The sequence below is a fragment of the Falco peregrinus genome, chromosome Z (assembly GCF_023634155.1).
Source record: "Falco peregrinus isolate bFalPer1 chromosome Z, bFalPer1.pri, whole genome shotgun sequence".
Classification (NCBI taxonomy): domain Eukaryota; kingdom Metazoa; phylum Chordata; class Aves; order Falconiformes; family Falconidae; genus Falco; species Falco peregrinus.
In genome coordinates this window covers 40,978,379-40,989,810 of record NC_073739.1, presented here as the reverse complement: position 1 = coordinate 40,989,810, position 11,432 = coordinate 40,978,379, and the positions used below count along the sequence as shown (strand labels likewise).

At 44.9% G+C, this 11,432-nt stretch overlaps 1 protein-coding gene across 4 annotated transcripts in view; it reads left to right on the top strand.

Annotated features, from left to right (window-relative positions):
- Positions 1-5,344: 5,344 nt before the first annotated feature.
- The window catches only part of DAPK1 (death associated protein kinase 1), a 92,140-nt gene continuing 86,052 nt past the window's right edge, over positions 5,345-11,432 (top strand). Inside the window, exons 1-2 of one of the 4 annotated variants that reach the window (XM_055790407.1) lie at positions 5,345-5,582; positions 7,152-7,300. In XM_055790407.1, coding sequence (XP_055646382.1) covers positions 7,239-7,300 — 62 coding nt within the window. In that variant the 5' untranslated portion in view covers positions 5,345-5,582; positions 7,152-7,238. Of the gene's footprint in view, positions 5,898-6,584; positions 6,730-7,151; positions 7,301-11,432 lie in introns of those variants that run through there. The other 3 variants (XM_055790406.1, XM_055790408.1, XM_055790405.1) reach the window with 3 other exon arrangements.

Below are 11,432 nucleotides of genomic sequence, written 5' to 3'. Positions count from 1 at the left end.
AAACTTCAAATTTCTTTCTTCAGAAATTACAGCACAAATGTTTCATTGCTTACTGTATGGGGAGGCAAGATAGGCAGATGGAATGTATGGACATGAAGCACGCCAAATGTAATTACTTTGTCTCCCAAACATCTAGGTGACAACTCCATGGAGACATACTCAAGGATGTTGTAGATTCATACTCAAGGATGTTTTGCTTTTGGAAAAGCCCAAATACACTGAGCAAATGCTGCAAAACAGTCAAACAGACAATTTTTTTATATGCTAATGATTTAACACATAGGCATTTCACCAACAGCTGGAGAGTGCTAATCTCTTAAGGCTCCCCTTGTAGCTAGTCAGGATGCCAAGCAGCTGATAAGTTCATCCCATCCCATGATTTTCAAACTGCTGCCCTTGGTTGCCCAGTATTTTGAGGAACCTGTATCATGTACTACTAATCCAGCAAAAGAAATCCCCCACACTTTTACCTTCAAATATCACCTGCTGTACGCATTCTGGTTTAGCACTAGTCAAGTCTTGAGTTATGACCTCTTCTCCTACAAAAATTGTGATAGGCACATGCAAGCACTGGTGTGAAGAGTTTTGGATCAGCACAGCATACAGATTTTGAGATCCCCTTGGCAAGTTTTTTTTTTTCAGAACAGAGGACACAATAGCACTAGCTGTAGTAACGAGCTACTTAATATGGACTCCACAACATTATATCTGTCATGCCAGACCTACTGAGACAGGAAAAATCTGGGGCAGCAGTTAGAAGCATTAATGACTTTATGTCTGGATTTTCACAGTACATCCTCAAAGGAAACACCACCATGTAGGTGTCTTCACTCACAGGAGCTGAGGGATGCAGTCTTAAGGAATAGATGGAACAAGGAGTTAAGCATTAGGATAATATCTTTCTCCAGTCGTCATCACTCGCTTCAAGTGCAATATTGTGTAAGTCAGACTGATCCTCTAGACATTCTGCCTGTACAGTTTAGTCACATTGAGCTAAAAAGAGAAAAAGAAAAATCACTTTCAGCAATTAAATACACATCCGTAGTTTTGGGATTAAACTCCGTATTGCCCCTGCACTTCCAATGCCTTATCTGTAAAATGATTCCATTAAATACTATTCAGCATTAATTTCTAAGGATAAGGCTATGACAGCTGTATTACCATACTATGCCAAAGGAATTTGAACCCACAAGTGGCTTTGCCAGGCAGCAAGCCAAGGCCAAGTGTCAGCAAGCATGTTTCCCTTCTAATAGCTGACATCGGCAGGAAACTGGTGTGAGAGGTTTGGCTGACTACAGCACCAAAATACACCGCCACAGGCACTATTCCATCGACCTCCTCTGCCCTCCACGTGGCTTTGTCTAAAGGTGGTTCTCATCCCTGGCAAGTGCAGTGAGTGCCTGTTCAGCAGCTGCAAGCATAATCACTTAGCAACCCTTGCTGCTACAGGGGTGTAGCAAAGGATAATTAAAGCAACCGATGTTTGCAAAGTGTTTGGGGACTGTTCAGTGGAAGTCATTATATAAATTTAATTACCCTTATTAACTTTTTTCTTTTATATATATAGTTCGATTTTTTTGTTTGTCTTGTGACTTGGATTGTAGAACCTCCCTTAGAAAAAGAAAAAAGAAGAAATAGAGAGAAAGACAGGACAGCAAGCGCTACCTCATCCTGTCATCTACTACCTTTGGAAGCCTACTGATCTGAGTAAATATGTTTTCATTGTATCATATATGACTGATAGGTGTGCTGAACTTTTACATTTCAAAGCTGAGTGGCAGGAATTCTAGTACATATTGCGCAAGAAACTGATGCAAAGCCCATAATTTTATGATAGTAAATGTTATAAATGATTATTATTATTAAACATGCATACCACAATACGGAGATGTCAGTCAAGTTCAAGGTTTATAGCACAATATACTGTACAAATAAGGCCTTCAATTTCCCTGTAAAATTCCTGAAGTCGTTTGAGAATTACCAAGGATTTCCAGCAAGTGTTTTCTTGATTTATTCTTTCAAATGTATGTTAGGAGTACTCTTTGGTCTGACTGCAGAAAATTTGCCAAACATGCTGTTACATGTATGGTAGGTTTTGTTTTTGTAGAAAAGCAAACTCTTTGAGCTCAGAATTAAAAAGCCAAACACTCCAAGGAATTTCTCATGCCACTTTAGAATACATATTTTATCTCAAGGAATATGTAATCCTATATGCAACATAAAGATACGTTATACTATTAAAAGTAATATTTTAACTAAATTTTAACAAATTACACATTTAACTTACTGAAATACACAATAACAAAATCTTTGTCAAAATGTTTTGACTTGGAGTAAATCTCTCCAGAAAGAAATAGTACTGCCAAAAATGTAATCATTTGCCGTTTGTTTTCTATTAAATAAATACACAATAACACAGAGACCAAATCTACACGGCAGAATAGTTATAGGAAATCTAAGTCAAAGAGGTGCAATTGCTATTTAGTTCTGATTGTGGTTAGTGGTTATTCTTAGGTCATTTGCCCTAAGAATCTTGATCTTAACTCAGATTCAGGGAAAAACCAGTCCACTGTAGATGTGAGTGTTCCTTTTCCCATGGACAGCTTGAATTTTTCAGTGCCAAAGAGCTGCCCTATGAGGGCATCATTGTAGAAGGGACGGCGTACAGCTTTGTAACCCAAACTCAGGAATGCGTTGCCCATGATCTGGGTTTGGGCTTCGATTCAGAGAGATGCTGAAACATGCACTTTTAAGCCCTGAAGTAGTTCAGATAATCTGCTACTCACTGGTCCAAGCCAGGAATTCAGTTAATTGCCTTACCAAACAGAGGCTTCACTGGGGGATGTACGTGATACGGGCTCCTCAGGAATAAACACATGAATTAGCAGGTCTTAGATTAGCTGTAACTACCTTGAGAGATGAAACACTTTTTTTAATGAGGAACTGACATAAATACCTAGAGAATATAAGAGGAACTAATCTTTCTGTGGCGCTTTCAGATAAGTGATGCTGATAATTTTCTATAAACCTGACTTCTATGTGTCTTCCAAAACACAACAATAAAATGTATTTTAGCAATTTTTAACAAAATAGTGTTTTGTTTATTGACTGAAATGCTAAGGAATGATTTTCCAGCCTGCAAAATTTACTCAGCACCACTTAGTTGAGTCTAGTTATAGTGCTAAAAGTATTGCCTTATGAAGCTACAGATTCTGCTGCCTTTGTCAGCAGCTTCAGGCCTCTGTGAAAGCAATCGATGGACTCAGTCTAAATGTCTGAGGGATGTGAGCCCTAATCACAAAAGTCACTGGCACATCTTCATCTCCTTTTGTAGGAAAAATGCTTTGGGTTTACAAAACCTGAGTGGCTCTGTGACATTAATGATCACCCTCCCATTCTGGTGTCATCCCTGGCATCTCTGATGAATATGGAAGAGTGCCTTTCAGGGGCAGCAACCAGATTGCCTTGTGAGAAATTAAAATAGGTTTGAAAAATCTATGAATCACCACAGAGAACATGACACACAACCCAGGAAATTTATTTTATAGTTATGTCATAAATAAATGCTGATCTCATAAAAAGAAAACTATACACAAAAGAAATAATAGCCAGTCTAAATAGTTTATGTTCTTTGCCATAATTAGTATCTTACATTATTAGGAGAGACATCTTACTTGAATGACAGAAACAAATCCAACAGTGATCTTGAAAAGATTTATCCTGAAACAATACACTTAATATGCCTCCTTGTCTTTATCTTCATGTCGAAATGGCTGTGTAGATTCAGTAGCAAAGTGGCTAACAAGTGCTATAAATCACTTGACTTGCAGAAATAATGCAGCTTTCATTTCACTTAACACTGCTTGTGGATACAGATGCTTTCTGCAAATTTTAATTATTTGTAATATTTATTGAGAAACAGAACACTTGTTTTTCTACATAGTAAAATATACATGAACCACACGATGTAGTAAGCTGGCAGGCACAAATCAGTCCTTTGAAAACACATTTGTTGTTACTAATCTTGCTACTGATCCTCTTTCACACTGAAATAATCTTACCGACATTATCACTCCTGATTTACAACAGTATAAGTAAAAGTTAATCTTACCTTATTATTTCTGCTATATTGCAATAAACAAAAAAATACACCTTGGCTTGAAATCATGGAACCATGAAATCATTGAGATTTTGCTACTGAGTTTATTAGGGTTGGATTTCATCCAATGCGCTATTAAACCTGTAAGTGTAAACCACAATCACAATTGCTGAATTACATTTGACAGCAGTTTAAAATTATTTTTCCCATTTACTACATGTGTAATCCAATATCATTGTCATGGAAGTTGATGAGCATTTTGAAAGTATAGAAATGGGGCTGGGTTTTCACTTAGATTAAACGTTCCTAGACTGCAAGATGAGCACCCCCAGGAACAGACAAGCCCTTTCAAAGTGGACTACATCAAACACAGCCGGTTCGGTATTTCTCTGAAGAGACAGGAATGGCGCTTCAGCTGGCAAACATCCTTTGTACCTGTGTATACCAGGGCACAGAGGTGCCTCAGTGGCTGTCTTCCCTCAAGTGGAGCGTGACTCCTCCTCGTGCACACAGCGTGGGGACATGTGCTGTTACTGCTGTCACAACAGTATTCAAATACAACTCTCAGGTTCATTGAGGGGCCTAAACAACAAAATCCAGGCATCCCAGACCTAGACAGAGAGGCGACAGAACAAATTTCCCCCTTCAGGTGTGGGCATTAAATGAAAGGGAGAAGAAACATTTTAAGTAATTAATTTTTCTGTTGATCCTATGCATCTTGGTAATTACCTCAGTTATGGCATATTGATTCCAACGTGTATCTGCTCCTACTTGAATCAATAGTGAAATTTCAATTCTTCAGTTAAAGTGGGACTGGGTCATAGAGGAGGAACTGAGTTGCATGTTTGAGAAGTGCTTGCAGTGCAGAATACATACAAGCTACAACAAATATTACTGTATGAGCTCAGGGCCATCATAAAAAATCCCAAAACAAGTGAAAAACATCTGGAAACCAAGCAAGGCTAGAGTGCTTCAGATTTCAAGGGCTGGCTCCAGTGATTGTCCTCATTTCCAGCAAAGGAAGAATCTCTAAAACCAAAATGAACTTTTGAACCTGTATCCAGTGTTTGTTAGAAACCTTGAGCACTGTTGAAGTTCTGACAACCTGAAGCATGCAAGTCGTGACTTTGAAAACCTGTTGGAGATAAATATGTAGAAAACAGGCTGAAGTCAAGGCAGAGCATCATACTTCTTCCTGCATGTCTGGCTATAAATCAAACAGCGAAGGGTGCATAGTTCTGAATGTAACTCAGTCTGAGGAGACACCACTGTGCTGCCCTCTTTGAAGATGGCTTTATGTAACTTGCCATCCAGCGATCCATTCAAGTGCCCTCCCTTCATTTTACAGATGACATCAGTGTAGGCACAAAAATTTTTGACGCTTGCCCAAGGTCACACTGTGACTCACTCAGAAAATTTCAGGGCTTCTGTACTTGTTGCCTTGTACCTGGAGGAGGCCAGGCTCTCTCAAGTGCTAAATCAAGTAAGTGTAAAATCATATGGCCGCGCTGAACTTTTTTTCACCTTTGATGAGTAATTCTCTTTCTGAGAGACCTCGAGAGTTCAGCTGGAAGTTAAAAGCTGTTCAGTTACCCGACATCATGTACTGGCGCAAGGCTGAAGGAAAATAGAGCAATGAGGAAAAATCTTGCATGCAAAAATGCAAGCACTGGTCAAAATTCTGACTTGGCGTGGTGGGACCAATGCACTACAGGAGCCATTGCGCACTGAGGAAGCTGAACCTGAGCAGCACCAGCACGCGCGAACGCAGGGAGCGTTGGCGAACACAAAATACAAGGTGCAACACTCTGCAGAGACCGTTCCACGATTTTGTATTTTAAAAACGCCCATTGTTCGAGCCTGGTGATCAAACGGCACCTGCAGACGGCACCGAAACGCCCACTGTGCGAAGCGCCCGGGAGCCACGGCAGCGCCACGGCCCCCGCCCTGCGGCGGGATCGGTGTGTGCGGGCCGGGACCCCCGGTGCGCCCCGGGCGGGCTGCGGCCGCCCACCTGCCCTCGCCGCCGGCGTGCCCCGGGCAGCTCCCGCCACAGCGGGCGCGGGGTGTGTGCCGGGGCCGGTGCCGGGGCCGGGGCCGGTGCCGGGCGGTGGCGGACCATGGCGGTCCCGCGGGACGGTGACCCCCCCGGCCCCGCCCTGTCCCGCGGGGACCGCTTTCCTGACAGCGCAGGGCGCGGCGGCGGGCGGGAGGAGGCCGGGGCCCACCGCCTCCCGGCTGCCCCCAGCCCCACCGCACGCTGCCCGCGGCGGAGGCGCGGCCGCCGAGCGGGGCGGGGGCGGGGGCGCGGGCGCGGGCGGCGGCGGCGCACACAATGGCCGCGCCGGGAGGCGCTGGCAGGCCCGCGCCGGGCGGGGGGGGCGGCAGGGCCACGCCGCCGCGGGCTCCCCCCGCCGGGCCGCACCTGGCCGCGGCGCACGGCGGCGGGGCAGGGGCGGGCAGGCCGCGGCGAGGGGCGGGGGGCGGCTTCTCATTGGCCGGGCGGTGTCGCCCCGCGCGGCGGCGTCGCGCCGTGCCTGCGCGCCGGCCGGGAGCGGCCGCGGGGCTGTCGCCGCCTCACAGGTCGCGGAGCGGCCGGGGCGCCGCGGCAGGAGCAGCGGCGGCGACGGGTGAGGGGCGAGCGGGCGGCGCGGAGGCCGGCACCCGGCACCGGCAGCCCCTGCCCGGCGGCGGGGAGGGGAACCCCCGCCTCGCCCTCCCGCCCTCGGCCGGGGTCAGGTGCGGGGATGCCCGGGGGTTCCCGCCGCAGGCCCGGCGGCACGTCCCGGTTGACTGGGCAACGGAGCCGCGGAGGAATGCGGCGGGCGGCCGGCTGGGCGCCGGCGGCCGGCTGGGCGGCGGTGCGGCTTCCGCGGAAGGGGCGGGGGCGCGGGGCGCCGCTTTCTTCTCCCGCCGCCCGGGCAGGGGCAGGGAGGCGCCCCCGGCCCGCGGGTGCCGCTTCCCTCGGGGTGGGCAGGGGCGGGGGCGGCCCCGGCGGCGGGCGGAGCTGCCCGGCGTGGGCAGGGGCGTTCACGGCCGCGCTCCTCCGCAGGTCGCGCAGTCGAGCGCGGGGCGGCCCCGGCGGCTCCGGGGCGCTGGTGATGAGGGCGCCGAGCAGGGGCTGAAGCCGGCGGCGACCATGACGGTGTTCAGGCAGGAGAACCTGGAGGAGCACTACGAGACGGCCGAGGACCTGGGCAGGTGGGTGCGGGCCGGCGGGGGGGCGCTGCCGCTGAGCGCGGCGGGGCAAGGGATAGGGGCGGGCGCGGCTTCTGCCCCTCGAAATGCCCCGCGTTGCCTTTCCGCCCGCTCTGGGGCGCCCGAAGCCGGGAGAGGGAGTTGGATCTTAGGAACGGTGCGTTTGGCTGTTTCATACGGATCTGAGGGGGCTGTGGAGCCGGGCAGCTCCCAGCCCTCGGCTTGGCGCCCGCCCGGGTGTGGTGCGGGCCGGGCTGCCGGCGCCGGGGCAGCTGCGGCAGCGTGGGGCGCGGGGCCGGCAGCGCGGCGGCGGACGTGGTGGGCTGCAGCACGGGAGTTTGCATTGTGTTGGCAGTGAAGGGCTCGCTGTGTATTGTGTGTTCGGTTTTACTTCAACAACACGATTTAAGAAGCGAGAGAAACTCTCGTGTTTCGTCAGTCGTGCAGCGGTGAAGTTCGCTGCCTGGGCATCGCCGTTGGAGCTGGAAGTCATATCCGGGGACGCGAGCGGAGCGCTGCAGGTGAAGCGCTGCCTGCTTGAACCTTGATTCTTGAATGCTGTGCAGTGATCTCCTCCGACCTCAAGCCTTGTCATGCCTTGTTTTTTCAGCGCTTTCCGTTTTCCAAAGCTTCTTTTACGTGCAAGGCCTTTTCATCACCTGTCCCCTTTCTTTTAAGGGGGAATCCAATTGCCTTTTAGCATAGCAGTATGGCAGAATCCATTTCTAGTGTTCATCTTGCCAATTTCAAAGCTTGGGATCAGTGTTTAATTGTCACAGGGCAGCGCGTGTAGGGTAGATGATCCCATGTCTGTCTACTTGTGTGTACCTTTCCAGTGAAGGGTCCAGTAATAGCAAATGCAGTGAACAGGTCATTGGCATAGGAAGAACTTAGAAAAACAACACAGCTTCTTAAAAAAACAAAAACAAAACCAAAAAAATAACAACAAACCAACCAACCAAACAAAAAGCCCTAACATTATGAGAAAGTTCATTGGACTGTATTTAAAATAAACCTCACCCCATTTATATACAAGCTTGTTGCCATGAGTTCTACAGGTATGTGATGAATATGTGCTTTTATTTTCACATAGTGTTCTTTTTTCATACATCTAGAATGGCAGGCTGTGTTAGACAGCGAAGTCATATTAACTTACTGGTTATCATGGTAGAAAGACATGTTATCGTGGTAAACCATAAGTTTAGGTTGAGTGGTCGATACTCTATTTGGATAGATAAAATGTTTGAATTTGATTTCCATGCTTTTTGCAAGAACACAAAGTGTACTGAAATTCAGGTTTAGGTTTCTGCACTCTTAAAATTATCCTTGTGCTTACAGACACTGATACATGATTTACTTTATAGAAGGAAACAAAGACACAGATCTTGAAATTATCTTATATTCATCTATCTTAATTTTCTTAAGGCCTTACGGGGAGATGATGATGTCAATGTGCTAGTTCAGAAAGTGTTGAGGGATATGTAACTTCTCTTGTATTTATTTTAAAAAGAAAGTGTCAAGTGTTTGGTCCCCCATACATATGTATGAAATAGAACAATTGCCCTTAGGCTAATTACGTAAGAAATGTTTAAATATACGGGGATTTTTCCAAACAGACATGCTTTCAAAGCCACATGTTAATGTTAAGCTCTACTCTAGTTTTTCCTTAAAAAAAAAAAAAAAGGTAAAGAAAACTAAGGATCTCATCGTTTTTATCTACTTTTGTGGGACAATACCAGTGGATGGTAAAACATTGTGAAATGTTTGGCAGGGCTTTTGCTTTAAAAATTGAATGCGATTATTTAAAAGAGCCAAGGCTTTCACTTCAGCATCGCTTTGAGATACCAGGATTATTCCACTGTGAAGCATTGCCATAAAACCATAAGAGTAAGCAAATCTCGGGATAATTGTTGTATGGTTTAGTTCAGTGGTGTTTTAAACATCTTTTTAAACTGAATTTTCTAGGGTTGGTTGCAATATTCTCTTGTAAATCCCATCCGCTTCCATTCCTCCTTTACCTTTTAGGTAGGTTTCTCACTGTTACGTTTGCATATGAATGCAGTTGCAAATGTGAACCCTGAGGCTCAAAGCTCAGAAAGCAGTGATTATTAAAAACACCTCTGACTTTAAAATTTCTTGTGCTTGTATGGGAACCCACATTGTGATTAAATACTTGAGCTAAGCAATGATGAAATTTTAATTTGGAATAAGCAAAATTCCATTTTGCAATATCAAGGTGTTTCCTCCCTTCTTAGGGAAGAATTCTTTTATTTCCTCTTACTTAGCTGCAGTCATGCAGCAAACAAGGTGAATAAATGAACAGATGAGTTTTTATTAACAGAGGTGTGTTTGAATGAATGGAACCTGAAGTTCCTAGGCCAACCTGCCTTTTGAGAAAGCTCAGTGAAGATGCAAATACTCAAAACTTTAATCGCCACTATTTTCCCTTGTAAATTATTTAGCAGTCTTCATTACCTTATAATAGTTCTGACAGTAACTGGAATAAAAATATCATTTGAATAAGAAAGTGATGTAAGAAAAGTATCTTGAAGAAAGTAAATAAGTTGTGTAAATGAATTTTTTGATAGAAACTCATACAGCAGGTTTAAACGCGGCTTGACATAAAGCCTAGAGTTGTTGGAAACAAGGAAAATGGATAATGGTTTGCCTGGCTTGAAATAAAAATGCACTTTCTAGTTTTCTGGCATTTCACAGTACCTTTGCAGAAAAAGTAATAAACAGTCCTCTCTCATTTTGCCAAAATATTTGAGTTCTGTTCCATTCTTTGGTTTGTTTTGATTTAAACCTGGGGAGAATAAAGAAAAGAGAAACTTGGGATTGTGAATGCTGACAGCATCACCCTTATTTGTCTTGCTTGTACATGATTTCTTCAACACGTTCATGGCTGTTGAAGTTGGCTTACCTTAGGCTTTTGTACCAAAACAGTCCTGTGAGACCTGTGGATCAGATGTTGTCATTAGCACAGAGCATGGAAGACTGAGCTCTTGATCATTGTGTATGTTGCATTGCATATACTTTTTTTCCATCATAGAAATTTGAAGTGATACTTGCATTGTTCAGATGCAGGCTACCTACAGATGTGTTAAGTAATCATCCAGCCGTGAAATTTCAAGAGGTGGTAGAGATTATCATGAAAGAGCAACAAATTTACTAAAGCTATTTTGTTAACTTTAATTCTGCCTGCAGTTGCGTGTGCATTTTAAATACCCAGCAACAGTGTCTTTACGTCAGTCTACCCAAAACATAGGAATTGGAGTTCATCAGTATTAAAAACCTCACCATGGTGAGCATGCAAATGAAGACCTTAAAACCAGATCAAACTAATAAATTTATTATTTTTTTACCCTCCTGTGACTGGCCTTCCTTGGGAGTTGCTGCAGTACTGTAAGAAATGCAGCATTGCTTAAATAATTACAGGGAGAGGTACCCAAATAAAGCTATGGTATACATGCGTGCTGTATCAAATTATGTGAATTGAAGAGACTTCCTGGTTTTACAAACAGCTCCATTCTCTTTCACCCCCCACACCCCCCTGTTTAGTTTTTTCTTTAAACTTTCATGTGCTTCCTGAAAGAGATGCAGATTACTGCAATAAAGGTTTGGACTTGGAAGAATGGTATTTGGATTGCACTATGGTTTGCAGTTTTTAGAATCTTGTCAATTCAAAATGTAGGAAGAGGTATCTAACAATTTTAAACTTCAAACTTGTTTGGACCTGTTGGACTCACTAGGCAAACATTTGCAACTTGTTTTATAAAAGCTATGATGAATCTCAGTGGTTCTGGTAACCAGTTTGTTTCTGCTTAGTAGCTTACTAAGCAGAGACACTAACAGTAAAAAGCAGTAAGCTAACCCTGCTATCTAAGGTATCTAATAGCTGTATCACTTGTGAGAGAAAAATGCATAGGCTAATATGCTGATAAGTGAGAAAGGGAGTTGTGCAAATGTGTATTTACAATCTGAAAAATGTTCTTTTGCCTTTGAGTGTTGCGTGAAAAAAAATAATTTTTTTATCTTCCCTCACCCTCTGTCCAGATGCTGGAAACTGATTTCTGTAGTCAGCAAGCTGCAAAGGCTGTCCGTCATCTATCCGCACGCCATAACTGTGACTACA